At 42.1% G+C, this 23944-nt stretch overlaps 1 protein-coding gene across 12 annotated transcripts in view; it reads left to right on the top strand.

Annotated features, from left to right (window-relative positions):
* The window catches only part of BLTP1 (bridge-like lipid transfer protein family member 1), a 216124-nt gene extending 198865 nt beyond the window's left edge, over nt 1-17259 (top strand). For all 12 annotated transcript variants that reach the window (XM_075200283.1, XM_075200257.1, XM_075200247.1 and 9 more), the window contains 8 exons: nt 7790-7982; nt 11247-11464; nt 12526-12777; nt 13247-13450; nt 14463-14657; nt 14994-15128; nt 15667-15832; nt 16430-17259. In XM_075200283.1, the coding sequence (XP_075056384.1) occupies nt 7790-7982; nt 11247-11464; nt 12526-12777; nt 13247-13450; nt 14463-14657; nt 14994-15128; nt 15667-15832; nt 16430-16646 (1580 nt within the window). In that variant the 3' untranslated portion in view covers nt 16647-17259. The remainder of the gene's footprint in view (nt 1-7789; nt 7983-11246; nt 11465-12525; nt 12778-13246; nt 13451-14462; nt 14658-14993; nt 15129-15666; nt 15833-16429) is intronic.
* The last annotated feature ends 6685 nt before the right edge of the window (nt 17260-23944 follow it).

Raw genomic sequence — 23944 nt, 5'->3', positions numbered from 1 at the left:
CCTCATTCATTCTTGAGTGACAAACATAATATACTGTACTGTTTATACAATATTTACCGCTTATTTCTTACTCATCCTAATGGGCAACACTGGAGTAAAGAGTGCAGTGACAGAAACTGTGGGCACTTTAAATAAACCAGGTCCTCTTCCAGTCAGCCTAGGACTTCCATTTTTCATGAAACGGAGCTTTGTTAATGGCTGCCACAGGCAACCTGGAGAGGGAAGTAAGTTTACTCTAGCAGTCAACCCCTGGTGCTGGGACAGGCACAGGAGGAGTGGGTGCAGGGTCTGCAGGTTACAGGGGGTGGTCAGATAGGGGCTCCAATCCATGGCAGCCCTGCACTAAGCATGGGGATACATTATTTATGGAGATGGCAGCCTTCCTGTATTCTAGGCCCTGGGGGAGGGTGCTGTTCCTGCACAGCACATCCTATGTTGTGGGCTTTCACCAAAAAACACAGCCAGTAACAGCATCCAACAGCTTTGTCTCTTAGTCTGCTGATCTCTTCTGTGCAGGAAGCTAGCGGTTGAGGGTGGTTGAACCTGTTTCTTGGGTGGGGGTGGGGGGGGGGGTTTCTCTCTGACCTGTGTATGTATTGCAGATTCACATCCATCCAAGGATTGAGTATTTTTCTCTCTGGAGGTGGAACAGAACAAAGCATTTTGCCAGTTCCAGGTGCTACTCTAATTTTTTTTATGCTACTCTAAATTCCCCTGTGCCCACTTTATGCACAACATGAACTAGAGGCCCCCACTTTTATGGCTGGCTATTGCTGAGTTCTCACAGACTGTCACAGGTTCTTTGGGTCCTTCCCCAGAAGACATGGTGAGTGATCCTGACCCTCTGAAACTGAATGACAGGGACTTTCGGGACCCTCCCCTGCATTACCCAACAAGTCATCTTGGTGCATGGTCTGGTTTTGTCGGTGCAGAGTCTGGGCAGGTATACTTTTCTTTGGAAAGGATGTTGTATTCCACCTCCACTGACAGACCTTGGAAGTGTCAGCTTCTGGAAGTCATTCAGTAATGGGAATGAGCTGTCAATCCAGATGGAAGGCGAGGTGGCTAAAGATTCTGACCCGGAGTTCTCCTCTTGCCCTGATGGGGACTCCCAGTAGTACACAGGGAATGGAGGCTTTCAGGACAATACAGAATCAGAAGTTCATGACCATTTTCTTTGTAAGTGGAAGAAGAAACATCCATTTCGTTTTCCTCTTCTGCTAATTCAGCGGACCTTTATGCAAGGCGTGAACCAGTCCTGCTTGTAGGTTTCAGGTTTCTTGCAGGTTGCAGTCCATTTATCCACTCCCTAACATAAACACGTTGAAATGGGAATCTCCGTTTAAGGTAGATTCTCACCATTCCAACTTCGAATGTTGCTACACATTTGCACAGATTTAACACCTTTTAACTCAATTGGCTGGGCTTCAGCTTGGGCTAATAAGGCAATGAAGAGGTTGCTGTAGCACTTGCCGGATGGTCTGCAGCTTGGTAGAGCCAGATTGGAATTGCTCATTCTGGTGGAGCATATCTGACTCTTAAATACCTGCCCTTAATAGGACAGATTTGGTTGGACCCTGAACTGGACAAGATAATTTCCCTTGCCACAAAGGGAAAGTGTTCTTTTCTTCCTGCTAATGCCTCTAGTCCTAAGGGCCCCAGTTTAAACTTCTTTCACCCCTCAGGAGTTGTAAGCAGTCAGACCTTCAGAGGTCAGGTCTCCGCTTTTTTGTGTAGGTCAGCAGAGAGCTAAACAGGCCTGGGCAGCTAGCTCTCCAGCTCCCAAGTCTGCCGATAAAATGTCAAAATGCCAGGGAGGGTGCCCAGCCAGGGTCTCCCATGGTGAGAGATTGTGTGCTTCTCTCTCAAGACAGGTGATTCAGTTACACCACAGATGTCTGGGTAAGAGGAATTGTATTGTGGGGATACATCATAGATATCGTAAAGTCCCCACTCAGACATTTCTTCACCTTTTGGCTTCCTTTACGGTCCAACACTTTATATGATCTCTAGGAAGGCCATTCAGTCCTTACTCTCCTCATGAGTGGTTGTCCCAATCCTGGAGGGTGAGAGGGGTTTGGGTTTTTAATTGACCTTTTTCTTGGTTCTTCCAACTCATCCTCCACCTCAAGTCCCTGAACCGTCCAGCTTTGGGGAATGTTCAAAATGGAATATGTGAGGTGTCACAAATCGGGATCTTAGCCACACTTCTCTCCAGAGGATAGTTCTTGGCTCCAGTGTTCCTGTCTGCATTACAAGTGCAGTGTTCCTGTCTGCATTACTAGTGCACTGTTCCTGTCTACATTTCCAGACTGCTCATTCCCCTGTTATATTCTACAATCAGCAAGAACATGAGAAAGAAGATCATCCAGGCTGCTAAATTCTGTTTCACTCCTGCTCCAGCTAGTCCCAAGGGTCCCGAATCGGATCAAGAAATTCAGACGACCGTGACAGTTTGTTCTGGCCCAATGGATCCGCTAGGGGAACATACCCCGAGGGAGGACTCTGTCCAAATATTAGCTGAACGCATTGAGAGACAAGAAACTAACCAGGGGCAAATTTTGAGATTGCTGCAGGATGTTTCTACACGTATGGATACCTTGCAGTTATTCCGCGGGTTTCTCAACCAGTGTAGTATACACTTTGAATTACAACCCGGGAATTTCCCTACTGCACGTACCAAAACTGCTTATATTGTTTCGCTACTATCAGGGCAAGCTCTGGCATGGGCATCACCGCTCTGGGAAAAATCTGACCCAATTTTATCTGATATTGATAGCTTCCTGTCTACCTTCCGCAGAATATTCGACGAGCCTGGAAGAACAGCGTCAGCCGCTTTAGATATTCTGCGGCTTCGGCAAGGGCAGCAGACCGTGGGCCAGTATGCCGTTTAATTTCAAACACTTTCCTCTGAGCTGTCTTGGAATAACGATGCTCTTGTTGCGGTCTTCTGGCAGGGCCTGTCTGACCACATTAAATATGTATTAGTGTGTCGGGATTTACCTACAACGCTAGACCAATTGATTACCATCTGCAATCGGGTTGATCTTCGGTTCAGAGAGAGAGCTCTAGAAAAGAGGAGGCTGAAACACCCCAAGTTCCTCCCTATTCAACGGGTCCTTTCCCTGAAGGACCCATGCAACTAGGCAAAACACGTCTTTCACCCACCGAGCGACAACGGCGAGTTAGAGAGAAACTTTGCTTATACTGTGCCAGTTCCGGACATCTGCTACATTATTGTCCTCGCAAAACGGGTAAATATACCCTCCTAGCTGACTATGAGGAGGTGAGCCTAGGAGTGGCCCTTCGCTCCCCACAAGGCAAGGACTGTATTATCCCAGTCACCCTGAAACACGCTCAAGGCTCCCAATACATTTCAGCCCTGCTGGATTCAGGAGGATCTGGGAATTTCATGTCTGCCAAATTAGCTGCTGAACTAGCCATTCCACTAGTGAAAATTCCAGTGACCATCTTTCTCTCTGCGGTTGATGGTAGCCGTATTCCAGGGGGTACCATTACGCATCAGACTTCTCCAGTGACACTCCAAATAGGAGTTCTGCATTCTGAATCTCTTACTTTTTTGGTCATCCCAGAAGCCACTAGTCCTGTGGTTCTCGGGTTTCCTTGGCTTCAATTGCATAACCCCCATATCGACTGGTCGACTCCAAAAATCTTGGCGTGGGCTCCAACTTGTTTCGGGTCCTGTTTACAACGTGTTCTTCCACATTGCTCCACCTCTGATAAAGAAGTTTTGACAGTTCCTTCTGCCTACCAAGAGTTCACAGACGTTTTCAGTAAGCAGGCTGCTGAAACTCTACCACCTCATCGGGATTGGGACTGTCCCATTGATCTTGTTCCAGGTAAAACCCCACCGCGTGGCAGAGTCTACCCTCTTTCTATCCCTGAGACAAAATCTATGTCTGAATATATAAAAGGGGCTTCATTCGTCCATCCTCTTCACCAGCAGGAGCCGGGTTCTTTTTTGTAAAGAAAAAGGATGGTGGATTACGTCCCTGCATCGATTACCGAGGTCTCAATGACATTACCATCAAGAACCAGTATCCTCTGCCCCTCATCACAGAGTTATTTGACAGAGTCAAAGGTGCCCAAATATTCACAAAGTTGGATCTCCGTGCGGCCTACAATTTGATTGGCATTAGGCGTGGCGACGAATGGAAAACCGCCTTTAACACCAGGGATGGGCACTACAAATATCTAGTCATGCCATTCGGTCTGAGCAATGCCCCAGCAGTTTTTCAGAATTTCATAAATGAAATCTTTCGGGACTTACTGTACCATACTATTGTGGTATATTTGGATGATATCCTCGTTTTCTGCTCTGATATCCAGTCCCATCGCAGACATGTTAAAGAGGTCCTCAGCCGTCTCAGAAGGAAAAAACTGTATTGCAAGCTTGAAAAATGCACCTTCGAAGTTGAATCCATTCCATTCTTGGGGTATATCATCTCAGGTACTGGTCTCCGTATGGACCCAGAGAAGGTGCAAGCTATTCTTAACTGGCCTCAACCATCTACACTAAAGGCAGTACAGCGATTTCTGGGATTCGCGAACTATTATCGAAAATTTATTCGTGGCTACTCTACTGTGGTAGCACCACTCACCGCCCTCACCAGAAAAGGAGCTAATCCTGCCAAGTGGTCTGAAGAAGCCCAAACAGCTTTTCAAGTTCTGAAACAAGCATTTATTTCTGCTCCCATACTCAGACAACCAGATTTAACCTGTCCATTCTACTTGGAAGTTGATGCCTCATCTGTCGGAGTAGGGGCTGTTCTTTCCCAAAAACCAGCTGATGAGCAATGGCATCCCTGCGGGTTCTTCTCCAGGAAATTTTTACCAGCTTAACGAAATTATGCCATAAGGGACAAATAACTGCTTGCCATCAAATTGGCGCTTGAAGAGTGGAGGCATTTACTTGAGGGAGCTCGTTATCCTGTCACAATATACACGGATCACAAGAATCTGCTCTACCTTAAAACTGCACAGTGCATGAATCCACGACAGGCCCGATGGGCACTATTCTTTTCTCGATTTGATATCCATGTCACCTTCCATCCCGGTTCCAAAAATCGGAAGGCCGATGCTCTGTCACGTTCTATGGTGGAAGAGGAGGATTCCATCACTGTGGATCCACGGCCTATTATCAGCCCACTCAGCATCGCAGTCAGTAGACCCGACAATACACCTCCCCAGGGAAAAACTTTTGTTCCTGAGAATCTGAGTAAAAAATTGCTCCAATGGGCACGTTGTTCCAGATTTGCCGGTCATGCGGGCATCCGCAAAACTCAATCTTTCATATCGAGAAGCTACTGGTGGCCTACTCTTCATCAGGATGTTCAGCAATTTGTTTCCGCATGTGGCAGCTGTGCCCAACATAAAAGTTCAAGACAATCTTCAGCTGGTCAACTTTTGCCTCTGCCTATTCCCACCAAACCCTGGACCCATATTTCTATGGACTTTGTTTCCGATTTGCCAAATTCTAATAATTTCAATACCATCTGGGTCATTGTTGACCGATTCTCTAAAATGGTGCATTTTGTTCCTCTCCGTGGCCTCCCATCAGCACCTATACTGGCTCAGCAATTTATAAAGGAGATCTTCCGTTTGCATGGGTGTCCTGAAGAAATCGTCTCAGATAGAGGAGTTCAGTTTGTGGCAAAATTCTGGAGATCCTTATGCCAAGCACTACAGATCAAACTAAACTTCTCTTCGGCCTATCATCCACAAACCAACGGGCAAACGGAAAGAGTCAATCAGGACCTAGAAGCATTTCTCCGTTTGTACATATCTTCTTCTCAAGACGACTGGGTAGATCTGCTTCCTTGGGCAGAATTTGCTCATAATAATCATTATCACGAATCTTCTGCTTTCACTCCATTTCATACAGTCTATGGCCTACACCCCAGGGTACCCTTGTTTACTCCACTTCCTACAGCCTCAGTACCTGCCTCTGAAGTTTTCCTAAAGAATTTTGCAGGCCACTGGCGCCAGGTACGGGAATCTCTACTTAAAGCGTCCCAACGCTACAAAATTCAGGCCGACAAAAAGCGACGAGCCATTCCAAGCTTGAAACCTGGAGACAGAGTATGGCTGTCTACTCGCAATCTACGCCTCAGAGTTCCATCTATGAAATTCTCTCCACGCTTTATTGGACCGTTTAACATCTCCCGGGTCATCAATCCTGTGTCCTACAAATTACATTTACCATCTTACCTCAAGGTACCCAACTCCTTCCATATTTCTCTCTTAAAACCACTGGTGCTAAATCGGTTTTATACACCCAAACTGGTTTCTCCTGAAGTGCAGACTGAACATGGTGATGAATATGAAATTAAAGAGATCTTGGACTCTCGGTTTCGACATAAGACCTTACAATATCTAGTCGACTGGAAGGGCTATGGTCCAGAAGAGAGAGCCTGGATCAAAGCTTCTGATGTCCATGCTCCATCTCTCATCAAAAAATTTCACCGCAAGTTTCCAACTAAACCCCAATCTAAGTGTCCAGTGGCCACTCGTAAGGGAGGGGGTACTGTCACAAATCGGGATCTTAGCCACACTTCTCTCCAGAGGATAGTTCTTGGCTCCAGTGTTCCTGTCTGCATTCCTAAGTGCAGTGTTCCTGACTGCATTACAAGTGCAGTGTTCCTGTCTACATTTCCAGACTGCTCATTCCCTTATTATATTCTACAATCAGCAAGAACATGAGCAAGAAGATCATCCAGGCTGCTAAATTCTGTTTCACTCCTGCTCCAGCTAGTCCCAAGGGTCCCGAATCGGATCAAGAAATTCAGACGATTGTGACATGAGGTCTGTCATCAACAGCATGGAATAAGACAAGTTCATGGTGTCCATGGACATTAAGAACACCTACTTGCACTTTCCAATCTGGAAGGGACATCAGTGTCTCCTCAGATTTGTTGTGCATCTCCCTTTAGGTTGGCCCATTTATTCCTCCTCTTCCAGGATGGTGTCTTAAAACTTAGCTCGTTGAAAGTCAGGGTGTCTGCCTTATTGGTTATCTTTCAGAGAAAATTAGTGCTTTTGCCAGAGGTGCAGACTTTCTTACAGGGTGTGATGCATGTGCAGCCTCCATACATCCCCACAGCCCCAGTTGCTCTTTGGGATCTTAACTTAGAGCTGATAGCCTGGTAGCAAGCTCCCTGTGAGCCATTGGATTCTGTGAAGTTAAAACTCCTTACTTTAGAGACTACCTTCATGTTGGCTATTTCCACAGCTTAGGAGTCTTAAGAGCGGGTGGTTTGTTTTTTTTTGTAAGTCTCCTTTCCTCATCTTTCATAAAGACAAGACTGTCCTTTGGACTAAGACTTTTTTTCAGCCTAAAAATTAAAAAAAAGTTAAATTACTAAAGTAAGATTACAAAAACAATTTTAAAGGGAATGTTAGGCATTCCTTACCATGTTTTTTGCAATACTGTTTTTTTGTATATTTTATATAGGGATACATTGCAAGAATCTGGTATGTTTAGAATACACGCTCATTTGTAATGGCTATACTTATACTTGGCATATTTAGATAATACAGTTTTATCCCTGTGCCTTAAAAGTCTTTATCAGTAAGTGAGTTACTTTTGCCCTTTCATTAATCACAAAATTTAAACTGTAAAAAAAAGTAACCAATATGACAGCTCTGTTCTTTATAGTGTTTACTTATATAAGGCTATAATTATTTGTATTTCTTATCCCAACAATTGTGTATGCTACTTTTATTACAGTTGGCAGTTTACTAACAAAATATATTTGTTTTGCTTTAGCTCATATTTCAGAACATCCCAACCAGCAACCCAGTCATAAGATCCAGATAACAATGGGCTCTACCGAAGCGCGTGTTGATTACATGGGTTCCAGTATCCTTATGGGAATCTTCAGCAATGCTGATCTGAAGTTACAGGATGAGTGGAATGTCAATTTGTATACCCCATTGGATACGAGCATCTCTGACAAAAGGTATGCTTTACAATTATCTCAGCCCAAGAATCTTTGAGCCAGCTTTTGTTGTTTATTATTTCCAACAATGCATACATAAATTATCCAGATTAATACAAGACACCACAGCATTTTTTAATCTTATTAAAGATTTTAGGATTCCATGTGAAGACTGACTTTTGGTAACATTGAATGTTATATCACACTAGGGGGGTATTGAAGTGATCAGTCAGGGACTTATTGATACAAGGCCTACAAGGGTACACAAGTTCAGTTTCTATTAGCCCTTATTGAACTGATTCTGACCTTGAATTACTTAAAATTTGAGATAATATTACCTGCAGTGCAGCGGCACTGGAATGGGGTCAAACATGACGCCAGTTTCTGCAAATATCTGTATGTGTGAAAAAATATATATAGTCTGTTCTAAATTTGTGCCAAATTTGCTGATATATGATGACCTGTTTATAATCTGGAAAGGTGACCAAAGAACATTGGATTTGTTCTGCCTATGCTTATTGGATAAGATAGTCCTATAAAAATGACTATTGAGGCCAATCATTTTTTAGTACTCTACTTTGATGCATTAGTGATGAGGCTTGACCATTCAATTGTCACCAATATTTATCGAAAACCAACTGACTATAACACACACGTTACTACCACCAGCCATCATCCACATCCTCTTAAAATGTGCTTACATATAACAATTGATTATGGTTAATAGGATTGTTAGTAATGACAGCAAATGGTGTGAACTGTTATGCCTGATGGGTGAGAAATTTGGTGTACAGGGATTTTCGGCAAAGGACATAAAAGCCACTGTTCTGAAAGTAGAAAAATGGATAGGAAACAACTTATACAAACCAAACCAAAGAAATCCAATACTGACAAAAAAATATTCATAACTTTTAGTAGTTGTGCAACTTAAATGAACCACTCACTAAAGAAGAACTGGTGAATTTTCAAATCAGAGTCAGTAGAGAGAAAGTGTTTTTAAGCAAAACCTTACTTCGCATTCATCCAATTGGGTAATGCAGGGCCATAGGAATATAGATCCTCCATTAGGACTTTGGCACTTTAAAAATCTTCAAACTGATTTGTGCTCCTGTTTTCAGTGCTTACAGGACAGGGTGCTTTTTTCCTTAGCTGCCTATTTTTTATCTGCTGTTCCTTTGAATTTACTGCTGCATCACTCACCTAGAGCAGACAGTGGACTGGTATATCCTCCCACCCCTGATGTGAGACCATTCTCTGGCTGTCTGCAAAACAGAGTGGGCTCAGGATGTTCCGGGCCAGGCATGAAAGTCCTGGGGAAAATGGTCTCTACTTTTGAAGTCATTCAGTTTACACTTCCATTCAAGGGTGTTCCAGATCAAACTAATCTAGAAATTGGATAAGTCACACACTCATCTGTCCAGACAACAGACCAGTTTGCCATTAAGATCATGTCTGTTGCTCCTCCGTCCCTTTTGCCATTTGGAATTGGACAATTGTCCCAACGGATGCTAGTCTCTGGTGCTATCATTCTTCACATTGGTTCCAGGGTGTGTTGTTCCCAGCAGAAGCAAAACTTCTGATAAATGTTCCAGAATTAAGATTAGAGATTTGTGCAGCTTGTTATAGACCGTGTGGTAGGACTGAAGCTCAGAGCTTAAATGTCTTTGTCGACAACAAATTATCATATGGTCTGTAAAACTTGTGTTTCTTGGTGTGAGTTTGAGGGAGTTTCTAAGTATTTGTTTTCAGTTTGCCCATTTGCTCGTTTTTGCAGGATGGTTTGGATCAGGTCTCTGCACTCTGTTTTGTTTCAGAAGACGTTGACTATCTTTCTGGGGGTGCAGATCTTATTGTAGGGTCTTAACATTGGCAACCACAACAGCCTCTATTTGAACCACTGGAGTCAGTGGATGTAAAATTTATCACATAGAAAACGCTTTATCTCTTTCCCACTTCCAAGGCACAGAGGATGTTGGAATTTAGCGTGCTGTGTTGCAAATCTCTCTATATTCTTTCACAAGGAAAGGGCTGTTCACTGTTTAGGCTCCATTTAAATCAGGATATTGTGATTTCAGCATTGGAATCTACCGAGATAGAGGGATCTCTTTACTCATAGGATATAGGGCATTGAAGATCTATGTCCAGAGGACACTAAACTGGTGATATTTGGTCCTCTGTGATGCCCACAAAAGAGTTTGGCTGGCGTCAAAACAGAAGATATTTCGTTGAATCACCTCTGATTTGGCATGTCTACACAGGGGTGTGGAAACCTGCTCCTTCCAATATGGGTATCGTCGCTGAAAAGCTGTGTTAGGCAGTCACTTCTTCCTTTGTGTGACTTTGTGTGTACTTTTACAAAGTTTTACACTTTCAATGTTCTTGCATCCATGGGGGAAATTTATGTCTCCACTGTATGCTGCAGAGTGCCTCTGGATCGGTCTTGAAGGTACTCTGCGGCAATGTAACATCACTGATCTTTCTGCGCAACCCATAGATGGTAATATCTGGGTACCGTAGTAATTGAAATGAGCACTGCTGGGCATCACAGTGGTGGTGAATTGCCGCTAAAGGATGACCGTTTTGCCGGAAGGAGTTGAGCCCTGCTAACCTGTGAGCGTACCCCTCGGAAGGGGCAGCTTTAGGACATCCCCATTAGCCTGAGTTCCCCAATTTAATGAGTAAATGGGATTTTTATACTTGTGTTTAAATCCTTTTCTCTGAATCCATTGGAGGACACTCAGCACACATCCTTTTTATGCTGTAGTTCTTCTGTTATAATTTAACAAAGTTAAATGGTTTTTCAGAAGGATTCTTGTTTTCTCTCTCTTGGCTATTTTTCTAACCAAGCCCCAAAGGACAGAAACAGAACCAAACTGAATTCCCTGCAGGATGGGGATATAGAAGAGGGAGGAACATAAAGATTTTGAAGATTTTTAAAGTGCCAAAGTTCTAATGGAAGTTCTATATCCCCATGGTCCAGTATCCCACAGTGGATTTTGAAAGAAAAGGATGTAACCTCTGTAAAAGCATAAACATTCAGTTTTTGCTGTAAAAGATTACAAAACCTAAGATTTCTTAGTGCAGTTATGGGCAAAAATTGGAAAACTAGAGGCTTATATTGATATACATTTTCAAAACAAATAGTTTTACATAAGTTTTTATACAGTTGTTTTTTACACCACTCCACCCCACCCTCACACTCCATTATTTGCTCATTTTGCATTATATAGTTTATAGGTTTAATTAATAGTATTTATTAATCTTAGAATGTGTTCTTTGGCTTAGTGTTATTTTTATCCATGGAGACCTGCAGTGGGACATTTTTCAAGTTATGATCTCCCGGTCAACTACTCCAGACCTCATTAAAATAGGAATGAAGCTGCAAGAGTTCTTCACTCAACAGTTTGACACAAGCAAGCGTGCATTATCAACTTGGGGGCCTGTTCCATATATTCCACCCAAGACAGTAGTCACCAATCTGGAGAAGAATTCACGTGAGCAATGTATGGGTTATTACTTTTGATGCTTTATATTTACATTTATTTTAGGCAGTATGGCAGCAAGGCATTGTAAACAAAAAAACAAACCCATATTATTATTTTTTAAAGTGGAGAAATCCAACATATTTCTATACAGTACAGCAACAATTGTACTTTCTTGTTCCAGCAATAACCACCCAGTAATAGACCTATACACTGACAGCAATATTTATTTATTACAGAGTTCAGATAGTGTTTACATTTTCTTGCTTACATAATTTAATGGCTTGAATATTGAATTTACTGTAAAGAACCAAAATGTAATCCAGTCCACTGAAATAGACCAGATAGGGTCTATTATATCAGTTAAAATAACAGTGCTTGGAGCACAATGGATTATGCCGGAAGCATATCTAAGAGATGTGATTTATCTTTGTTTTACGCAACAAAAGGAACCTTACAAAAGAGTTTTGTTTTTTTTGTTAAATAAGTAATTTCTTAGTCACCCTATACAATAATAAGGCATGTTTTACTTGGTTTAGTTGGATAGCTTACTAAAAACTACACACTTTTATAAATGTGATACTTGTTTAACACTTTTACATCTGACGCTAAATATATGTTTTATGGAATCACATTCATTGTTACATTATATATTCTAGGGACCTCTTGTTACCCCACTTTTTCCTTCAGGGGACATACATTAAAAGAGATGCAATTAATCACAGTAATACACAGTAAATACTATAGTTCATATCAAAACTGCCCCTAACCATTAGGTTTAGAAAAGCATCTTGGGGTATACTATTCTCCAGAAAATGTCACACTAAAGCCAGCTAGAATGCTGGATGACTATGTTCTTCCATATAATACATTCATTGCTATGACTCTTCATCATTTAAACCTGAAACAAGCCTTGCTCTTTAGTAACATTAAATGATGGCGCTGTGTGTGGTGAGGGAATGGTTGCACGCCTCAAGTGTGTGACCATAGTACATTTTGAAATGGGCCACATGAACATACCCAAATGAACAGCACCATAATTAAGTGGTTTAGCTTTTCATGTATATTTTCTGTGTTTTCAGTGCTGGATGCAGCTCACCACCGTCACTGGCCTGGAGTCCTCAAGATAATATCTGGCTGCCACATATCCTTGTTTCAAATCCCCTTGCCAGAAGACACTGTTCAGTTAGGAGGCTCTATGAGCCTTCATGGCAACCACATGACATTAGCTTGTTTTCATGGGCCCAATTTCCGTTCAAAATCTTGGGCATTGTTCCACTTGGAAGAGCCAAATATTGCGTTTTGGACTGAGGCCCAAAAAATATGGGAAGAAGGTGAATATTTTTATAATTAACGTACATTGTACAGTTCTAAAACAATAGAATATATGAATCCATACACGTGTTATACATAAGAAGCGACTTTCCTGTGTAGTAAATATGGCGGCTTTACATTTTAGTGCATTTTACATATGTTGTCCAGATTTGTTCTTTGTTCTCTCGTCTCTCTCTCTCCACTACCCTCTCTCTCCTTTCACTCCTTTCCCCCCCCCCTTTCTCTTCTTTGGCTTCATTCTCTTCCCTCTCCCCCCCCCCCCCCCAACCCCTCAGCGCACACGCTCATTTATGGTCTTAAAATAAACTTAAACATAGTAATTTTAAGTAGCAATAAATGGAGAAAATAATCATTTTTGATTTCTAAACTAGTGAATAAACACAGTGCATTATTTTTTTAATTGCTGCTCAAAGCCCATTCTTTTGTGAACACATATGTAAAATTTTTATGTAATATTATTTTTGTAAGGTTCAAGTGAGCACTCTACATACATTGTACAAACACTGGATTTTCACCTTGGTCACAACACAATGGTCACAAAGCCCTGTGGAGCTCTGGAAAGTCCTATGGCAACTATCACCAAAATAACACGAAGGCGTCACGAAAATCCACCACACGGAGTAGCCAGCGTGAAGGAATGGTTTAATTATGTCACTGCTATGAGAAATGAAGGTCAGTTTTGCAGAGTGCTTTTTTTTTACGCATTGGTTGAGGTGTGTGTATATGCCCTTTATATTATGGGTACAAAAGCTACATTCCTACTGCAATACACTGTATTTTGTTATGAAACAAAATAAGTCCATTGAGGATGAGAGGTTAAATGTTTACCAATTTTTTGCATTTGATTTTGACTTGCATAGAAAGTGGTACTATGATATAACAGGACAATAGCCTTCTTTTCATTTGTTTGTTGCTTCTCAGTACTGTACATTTTAAACAAAGATTTAGCCCCCAATGTCTTAACACATAATTGTTTTTATTGCTCTTAATAATAGGAAACCATTATATAATTAACCCTTTACACTGTCTAATAGAAGACCATTATTATTATCCTTTATTTGTTGGGCGCCACAAGGTTTCCGCGGCGCCGTACATCATACAAACAGTGCACTATACAGGGTGGAACAGCACAAAACAATAAACAAAAATACCAGTCCTTCAGAAACTCCAGGCAAGTTAAAGCAATAAACATGGAGCAGAAGAACAGGTGAGGAGACAGGAGGGAAGAGGGCCCTGCTCATTTGAGCTTACATCCTAAGGGAGGGAAAACAGAAAGACACAAGGGGAGCTAGAAGAGGCAATGGGAGAGCGAGTGGAGGTGAAGGGGTTATGTGGATGGTTGGTAGGCTTTAAGGAAGAGGTGGGTTTTCAGTGCACGTTTGAAGGAGCACAGAGTAGGAGAGAGGCGGATGGAACGAGGGAGGTCATTCCAGAGAAGGGGAGTTGCACGGGAAAAGTCTTGGATTCTGGAGTGGGAAGAGGTGATAAGAGTGGAGGAGAGTCGGCGATCATTGGCTGATCAACCCTGTGCACTTTCTAATAGAAGACCATTGCACAATCAACCTGCATCTTTTGTCATACAGGTCTGAGGTCAAATATACTGATAGTTTTTAATGGAAAGTAATAATGCACGGTATGGATCAAATCAACAATGTTCAAAGCAGCAGTATTTATTTATTTGTAGAGCTGAACTTACTCCGAAATGTTGATGCAAACAACTCAGAGAGCAGCACAGCAGTAACAAATGCAAATTTACTGAGTGGTTTTCGTGGAGGATCCAGTTACAACCATGAAACGGAAACCATCTTTGCTTTACCCAGAATGCAACTTGACTTCAAATCTATACATGTACAAGAGCCACAAGAACCCACACTGCAAGGTACAGTGCATACTTCTGATAGCAATACAGGAGACTTTTTATTTTCCTTGTGTAGTTTGCAGTATTTACTATTATCAACAGCAGCCACTAATTTCTAAAATGTCAGTTTGCTGTGACTGATTTTAGTCTCTGAAATCTACATTCCACTGTTGAATATATCAGTACTAACATTGTGTCAGTATCTATTGACTGATGTTGGCAGACAATGTAGTAATTAAGTAAACACTGGCAGCACAAGAACTAAATTTCATGCAAGAAAAATGTATCAGGCTATAACTAAATTCATACATCGGTTTTTCAAAAACATTTGTATAGCAATCATTTTATGTCCTACAGATGTTGACAGCAAACCAAAGGTGGAGTGCAGTGTTGTGACTGAGTTTACAGATCACATCTGTGTTACAATGGATGCTGAGCTCATTATATTTTTGCATGATCTGGTGTCTGCCTATCTGAAGGAGAAAGAGAAAGGTAAGGAAATGAAACTTGTGTTATGTTTTCTTTTTTATACTTGGTCATAATTCAGCTACTGCTTAACAGTTGATTATTCAATAATTTTAAGAACTCACCTATTTCACTGTCATCTATATGTAAAGGAAACATGCCAAAAATGCAATTAAACACTCATCTATTCAAATAAAAAATGTGTGGCGTGTCATGTTTATAAATGCATGTAATTATTTATTTGAATAAAACACTATATTGAGATTTTTTTTTGGTTGTACTTTCCCTGCTTAGAACATCATTAACGATAGGACAATCTCTCCTTCCCATTTAATGCAAGTAGTTTGTGTATTGTTTTCCCTGATAATCTACAACACTGTGCAAATTGTTACTAGGACAATAAATAAATTCATAATATTGCAGATTTTAGTCCCTGTTTATATGGAAATTAAATCTTTAAGGTTATAGATTGTGTGACCATACCAGAAGATAGGGATGATATCAGGTGTATCGGATATGTAATGTTGCATAATTTTACACTTTGTTTCCTGTAACTCCCGTTTAGGTATCCTACCACCCCGAGTTTTCAGTACTCGTTCAGGACAGAAGAGTCCAGTGATACAGATTGATGACCGCTCTTCTGAAAAAGATAAAGAGGAAAGCACTAATTACACTTATGTGGACTGGAGGGAATTCATATGCAATACATGGCATCTGGAGCCTACACTCAGGTATTCATTCACTACTCCAAATGATTCCTTTTTCTTAATTTAAAATTAGATTTGCCTTAATTGTTGTTAATTGTAATGAAATCCAGTAGTCAACACATTGTACATTTTGAGAATTGTCAAACCTTTTGACTTTGTATGATTCTCTACTTGGCTTTGGGTTTTTAATTATTTTTTTCTTAAAACACAAAGGAAATACAATGATGCATTTTCATTTTAAGGGACCCTGGTAATAGGTGTGGTTTATCTTCACATTAAATTCTAGAAATGTTAAGTTAAACATGTGGACATTTGTTATTATGCACCTACCTTCAGCCATTTCTCGCTCCAGATAGTAACCTCTCTTTCTCAAGCTTAGGGGCAAATTAATTTCAGCGCAATGTGTCTCCTGTCCCCAGAGACACATCGCGCCAATGGTGAGGATGGAATCTCCCTAGAGGTGCGAGGAAAAATTAGCAGAAATTCCTTAACGTAATGGCCAGCAATGTGCTCATCCGGACATTGCGGCTGTTTAAATCTCCCTCATAGTCTTATCATTACATGTTTAAAATCCTTCATTGCCCCCAATGTATGATTTCATATTCTGCCTCTCCTGTTTAGGCTGATATCTTGGACAGGAAGGAAAATTGATCCTGTAGGAGTGGATTATATACTTCAAAAGTTAGGATTCCACCACGCCAGAACCACTATTCCAAAATGGCTTCAGCGTGGAGTAATGGATCCACTGGACAAGGTCCTCTCGGTCCTTATCAAAAAGCTGGGGTCTGCTTTACAGGATGAGAAGGAAAAGAAAGGAAAGGACAAAGAGGAGCACTGAACATATACAGTACTGCGAACAAAATGTCAAAGATCAAAGCATATAAGTTATACTTGTTTTTATGATACAGGAAAATGTTTTAACCAACATGTGGAAGTGACAAATATGAGCTTATTTTTTTTAAAAAAACAAAAACAAAACTGCTATTATCTCTCATCCCTGGGAGTTATTTTAGCTACATTTCTTCCTGTGGTCACATGCCCTGACCTTTGTTGTGGTTTGACATACCATGAGATTTTGATTTCACTACATTAAAATAGTTTCCATAGTTTCTGTCAGAGGGAAACCTTGACTTTATTTTGCCTCTTTCACGGCATACATCTCAAATAAGACTCAGGGATGAGAGGGGTGAATAAATTCCTTTGTGAATGTAACTGTTTACTGTGGTGCATGCTGCTAATCCTCAAAGGATAAAGCGTTGCATGATTATGTATATTTTGGACTGAAAATAGGGATTCAACACTGTACAATTTCTGCAGTTAATGTTATTAACTTTTTATTACGTGCAATATGTTTCTTTTCCTGTAATAACTGCAGAATGTTAACTGTGAATTTTTTTGATTTTTTTTTTCCCCCCATGTTGGACATAATAATAAATTGTTGACAATGTGAATCTAGTTATCTTTTTTTTGTTTGGTATTGCGTTGCATTGCTTGTTTTAATTTCATGCAGTTATTTCATCTAGTCTGTTAAACTGCATAGACATAAAATGCAAATCTTCAAATCATCATTAGTAGTATATTCATACTCATTAATTTATTAAATAATTTATTTGTGTGTGTGTATATATGTATATGTGTGTGTGTGTGTGTATGTATATGTGTATATATAATACAAGTTAACCCGTGCATGATACTCATGCATTCTAGTCAAATCAAGCTACTTAAGGTGTTAAAAAGGTTCTTGTCATGCATTTGGGCCTAGCTCAGGCCTCCTCAGGGGAAGAGCGTTACTTCCCGACGCAAGCGCCCTTTTTTAACGTGGTTTTGTATACATGTCACCACCTCATCATTTTTCTCCATCACCTCATCCTTCATCTTCATCGCCACATCCTTCATCAAGCTACTTAAGGTGTTAAAAACTCCCCACTGTCACCCCTGGCAACCACCAACCACTCCCAACTGTCACTTCTCCTTCAAGAAATATATAGGTCAGTGTATAACTCTGCCCAGCAGGTGGCGCTGCAGCTGTTTTGGGTTTTTTTCACACATGCCACTAGGCATTTATATAGTAGATATCCCATTCACTTATGTGCATGATTAAAGATCAATCATGTCTACAAAACAATCTGCTTCATATTATATATATTTCCTATGTGTGTGCGTATACAGTGCCTATATAAAATCATCATACCCTGTCAAAATCCTTACTTTTGTTTTACATTACACCATGGAAATTGAAATAAATTAAATCAAACTTTTTCCAGCTGTATCTATACATTATAACCCTCGGGTTTTACAAAAAAATCTTAATTAATATAATACAAAAATACCTGGTTTAGATAAATAATCATACCCTTAGAGTAACCATAATTGGCCACCGCCTGACATCAATTATAGTAGTTTTGATTTCTCCAGAATAAAGCCAGCTGTTCCTTGAGGATTCCACTACTAGTAATGCATGGTAAGGCAAATAATTCAGTGGTCCAGAATCTACTCACCTGCATCTTGTTCCCTTGTTCCTGTTTGTTTTGGCTCCAAACCCGACTTGTCTCCAGACCTTTCCCTTGGATTGCAATTTTGGCTTATATTGATCTCTCTGGTTCTTACTCCTGACTTACTCCAACCATTCCCTGGACATTCCTTGTCCTTGCAGCCTGGCTGGTTCTGACTGTGTTGACTACTCTAACTTAGCCTTAGGGGTTTATTAGACTCCACGCCTCCTTGTTCAGTTGCACTAATACAAGTGGCCCATTCGATCCTCTGTTCGTGACAATAAGAAGCTAAGAAAGTCTTCTGCTGCATAAATTGCTGCTTAAGGTCCATTTAATCGATCTAAATGCAATTAGAATGTGAGTTGAATTGGTAAAGAAATTTGGCAAGTTACCAACTTTTACATTATTTTTAGGTGGTTTGATTCTGATTATACTTTGTTTATTAAATGGAAAAAAAGGGTGATATGGGGGATTACATTAACTTTAATGTAAACCAGTTACTATGTTGGCATAAGTGTAAGCCCTTTTTTATTAGTGTAGTATAAATTTGCGAATTGTTCCAGTAATGCTTAATATTTTAGTAGTTTACCTTTCTCTATCCTCCATTTGAGAAAAATAAAAAAAACACAAACAAATGGGGTGAAGGCTTCTCCTCCCCTGCACCTTGCCCTCTAACATCAGGGAAGCTAAAGGGTTTTTTGTTTTGTTTTTCCCCCTGCCCCCCAATTTTTTTATTTTTTTTAAAGTGACTTCAGTGACATCAGTTTTTCTCTTTCATCCTATGACACTGAATAAGTTGAGGAAAAGGGTGAGGTGACAGGAGCTTGGCACTTTTAAATTTGCCTCCAAAGTCCCTCCCCCTCTATACCCAGAAGTCTGTTTTGAGAAAGTTTTGACAGGGTGTCTAGTTAATTCAAACCTTTAATTTAACATTAATTTTATTTTTAATTACTTAATTAGCCAAGTTGGCTACAGGAACGCTACTCCTGATGCCTTGCATCTCCCTAGGTAGGATCGGCTCGGGGGAGGGAAGGGTGTGCTTGATCACTGTCACCACAGGTAGTGACCGGTATCCCCGTGCAACTCCGTGCCTTTGGCCACTAGGACTGGCACCAGACCATGGCCAGTAAGGTGGTTGACTTGACTTCCCTCTCCTCACGTTCAGCCCTTGATGCTGAGCCCTGCATGGGAGGAGTGGGTGTATGGTCTCTGTTGCCAAACTGGGCACACCAGCAGCCAGCAACTTTCCTTTCTTAGGAAATATAGGGTCAGAGAACTCTTTCAGTGATTTTTACTCTGAACTTTGTGTCTGTTTTGCAGCCAAAGTCAGCCTATTTTTTACACTGCAGTTTTGCTCTGAATTGATGTCCATTTTGCATTGTGCACTGCTGCTTTGCTCTGAACTTTGGGAGGAGTGAGTGCTGGGTCCCTGATGCCAAGGTGGGGTCAGTTTGGGTCTCCCTGTTCAGGCAGGGGATAGCAGGCCTGTCCACACTCTGCATAGGATGGTGTGGGGGAACCATTCTTATAGATGGCGGCTATCTTAGTGCAGGCCCGTGGGGATGGGTGTTATCTCTATCCAGCAACTTATCATTGGCACGGCTTCCCGCAGGGTGGCAAGCCTGCCTGAAACAGACATAGCACAAATTTACCTTCCTTAAGAAATATAGGGTCAGCGGACTTTGACATTTTATTTCTGTTTTGGATCAGTAGTCAGTCTGTCTTGTGCACTACAGTTGTGCTCTGAATTGATGTATTTTGCATTGTGCACTGCTGATTTGTTCTGAAATTTGTGTTTTGCACTCTACAGCCAGTTTGGCATAGTGCATTGTAGCTTTGCTCTAAACTTTGTGTCTATTTTGCAGTCCACTTTTACTGTAGCTGTCCTCTCTATCGCTCCTCATCTTTCTTATTATGTCGGATTGTCACGGGCACTAGGAGTCTTTACCCAGGGATCACCAGGTGATAGGCTTACCAGAGCAGTATAGATGGTAATATGGTACTCTGGTAGCAGGGTGATCACGGAACAGGAAATAGCAGATGATGGAGATGCTCAGGAAAGTCTATGACTAGCAGCACTGGTAATATGGATGTAGTAATACACGAGGAACTGTATGGACAAAGGACACGTGAAGGTAGTCAGTGGTCTGCGGTAGCAAGTTGTACCACTGCTATAGTGAGGAGGAATGTCCAACAAAAACGAGGAGGTGATGAGAGTCAGCGGTCTGCGGATAGCAAGTTGTACCGCTGTCTGAGTGAAGGAATGGAATCCAAGTGGAGGTATCCGGGGAGTCAGTGGTCTGCGTTAGCAAGTTGTACCACTGCTATGTGAGAGGATACTGGAACAGGTGACACAGGAAACAGGGATCAGTGGTCTGCCTCTAGCAAGTTGTACCACTGAATATATATGTGAGGAGGAGCACGGGGAGAGACTGCAATACAGGGGATACACGGGCACCTTAAACTTGATCCACAATAACATGCACAATGTATTAATGACTGAACAGCACTGCAATAATAGAAAGTCACTTGAGGTAATCCGGCACAAGATAACAGTCAATGATGGCAATAGTCTCAGCGCATAGCAAACTCCAGAGGAGAACAAACTCAGTCCAGCAAGATATGCAATACACCAGCACAGTCAATGAGAAGTATGCATACCGTGGTTCAGAAGCAGGCTGTCAGACAGGAGTGCAGAGATACCTGAACGGCTGGAGGCCGGCAGGATGCGAAGTCCCTGGAGGGGTGAAGCGGTAATCAAGTAGGTGCAGCGCACAGGTAGGTAGACCAGCAGGGGAACAAATACTCAGGAAGCAGTAGTATGTAGAACTGGACTCCTGGAGGACCCTGAAGAGTAGCGATGGTCTAGATGAGATGAAAGTAGTGAGGCGCAGATCCGATGCAGACTGGCGAGTAGAGACCAGCGGGAACACGGAGAAGCACGGAGAGCGGATCAGCTGTTGTAGGACGAGTAGAACTGAGGAGTAGCAGCAGCAGGACTCTGCAGATACACGGAGGTAGCGGATAGCAACCAGCAGGTGCAGCAACGATGAAACACGGGAGAGCTGAGCTGGAACTGTTGAGCACGGAGAGTAGCGGATAGGAATCGGTTGTAGCAGTCTCGAGGAAACACGGGAGAGATGAGATGAGCTGAAGACTGAAGCGCACGGAGGCAGCGGATAGGAATCAGCCAAACAGTCACGATGAAACACAGGCGAGTTGAAGTAGATTGAAGACTGTAGTGCACGGAGGCAGCGGATAGGAATCAGCTAACAGTCATGATGGCACACAGGTGAGTTGAAGTAGATTGAAGACTGTAGTGCACGGAGGCAGCGGATAGGAATCAGCTAACAGTCACGATGATACATAGCAGAGTTGAAGTGGCTTGAAGACTGTAGTGCACGGAGGCAGCGGATAGGAATCAGCTAACAGTCACGATGATACACAGGAGGGTTGAAGTGGTGTGGAAACCACAGGAGTAGAAGTGGTCTGGAAACCACAGGGGTAGAAGTGGTTTGGAAACCACAGGAATCAGCAGCGCTGAATACACGAGGAAACACAGGAACACCTTCAGAGGCTCATGGGGAATGAGACTCCAAGATCAGGCAACGTGGTATTGACCACAGGTGCTTAATATAGGGAGTGTTGCCTGATCTGCCAATTAAGTTAAAGGGACAGGTACTGAAGGGTTTGAAAGGGCTGCGCATGCGCAGACCCTCAGGATGGAGGACGGCCACGGTTCCTAAATGTACGGGAAGAAGCACTCACAGTCCGGTGAGTGACAGTACCCCCCCTTTTAAAGGTGGGCACAGAACGCCTGGAACCGGGCTTGTCCGGATTTTTGGAATAAAACGTCTTAAGAAGAGCTGGGGTGTTCAGATCTTCAGCTTTGATCCATGAACGCTCTTCAGGACCAAAGCCCTTCCAATGAACGAGGAAACGGAGAGCTCCTCGCGAAATTTTTGCGTCCAATACCTGAGTAATCTCGAAATCTTCCTCCTGATGAACTTGAACTGGCTGAGGTGCTGAAGGAGGAGTCGAGAAACGGTTGATGATGAGAGGTTTGAGCAAGGACACATGGAAGGCATTGGAAATACGAAGATTCTTAGGAAGTAGAAGTTTAACACAAACTGGATTTATTACTTGAATGATCCTATATGGACCAATAAAACGAGGAGCGAATTTCATAGATGGGACCTTCAAACGAATATTTTTGGTAGATAACCAGACACGATCTCCAATTTTTAGTGGTGGAATAGCCCGCCTCTTCTTATCTGCGAAAGACTTATATTTGGTAGATGTCTTCTTTAAACAGGTTTTGACCTGAGACCAGATATTTTTGAAGGTCTGACAAACAGTCTCTACAGCAGGAACTTGGGTGGGAGGGAGGGCAGGAAATTCCGGAAAAGACGGATGGTGACCGTAAACCACAAAGAATGGAGTTTTGGACGATGACTCATGGTACATGTTGTTATGGGCGAATTCAGCCCAAGGAAGCAATTCTACACAGTTGTCTTGATTGGCTGATGAGAACATCCTTATAAAGGTCTCGAGATCTTGAGTGACCCGTTCAGTTTGTCCGTTTGATTGCGGATGGTAAGAAGATGAGAGTGCTAATCGTATGCCCAAGGTTTTACAAAGGGCCCGCCAGAATCTGGAAACGAATTGTACTCCTCTATCTGACACAATCTCAGACGGACATCCATGGATACGAAAGATTTCTTTAACGAAATGTTCAGCCAGAGTAGACGAGGAAGGCAAACCAGACAAAGGGACAAAATGAGCCATCTTCGAAAATCTGTCTACCACTACCCAAATAGTATTATAATTTTTACTAGGTGGCAGGTCAGTAACAAAGTCCATACTAATATGGGTCCAGGGCTTGGACGGAATGGGTAGTGGTTGCAGCAACCCTGCTGGAGTTCTGCGGGAGGATTTAAACTGAGAGCACAACTCACAGGAAGCAAAAAACTCTTTGACGTCTCGCCTCATCGAGGGCCACCAGTAACTTCGAGAGAGAATCTCAAAGGTCTTGCGTTCACCAGCGTGTCCAGAAAAACGAGAAGAATGGAACCACGAAAGGATTTTCCTCCTCAGAGTAGGAGGCACGAGGGTCTTCCCAAATGGTAGCATTTTGGTGGAAGAAGCAGCCAGCGAGATACATTTGGGGTCTAGTATAGAATGGTTGGAAACCTCTTCAACGTCAGAGGACGTCACAAAAGCTCGAGATAGAACGTCAGCTTTCTTGTTCTTGGCAGCTGGTTTGAAGGTTATAATTAATTCGAAACGGGAAAAGAGACCATCTTGCTTGACGAGGATTCAAGCATTGGGCAGACTGTAGATATGACAGGTTCTTATGATCCGTGAAAATCGTCACCGGATGACGAGCTCCTTCCAATAAGTATCTCCACTCCTCTAATGCAACTTTGATAGCCAGCAACTCTTTGTCCCCGATCGTATAATTTTTCTCTGCAGGCAGGAGACCCCGAGAGTAAAAGGCACAAGGATGGAATTTTTGTTGCTCCGAGCGTTGGGAGAGAATGGCTCCTAAGCCCACATTAGAGGCATCTACTTCTAGGAAGAAGGGAAGTGTCACATCAGGCTGTCGAAGAATGGGAGCAGAGGAGAAGGACTCTTTAAGAAT

This window comes from Mixophyes fleayi, chromosome 1 (assembly GCF_038048845.1).
Source record: "Mixophyes fleayi isolate aMixFle1 chromosome 1, aMixFle1.hap1, whole genome shotgun sequence".
Lineage (NCBI taxonomy): Eukaryota > Metazoa > Chordata > Amphibia > Anura > Limnodynastidae > Mixophyes > Mixophyes fleayi.
Note: the sequence above shows the minus strand (reverse complement) of the source record. Positions and strands in the feature narration are given on the sequence as shown.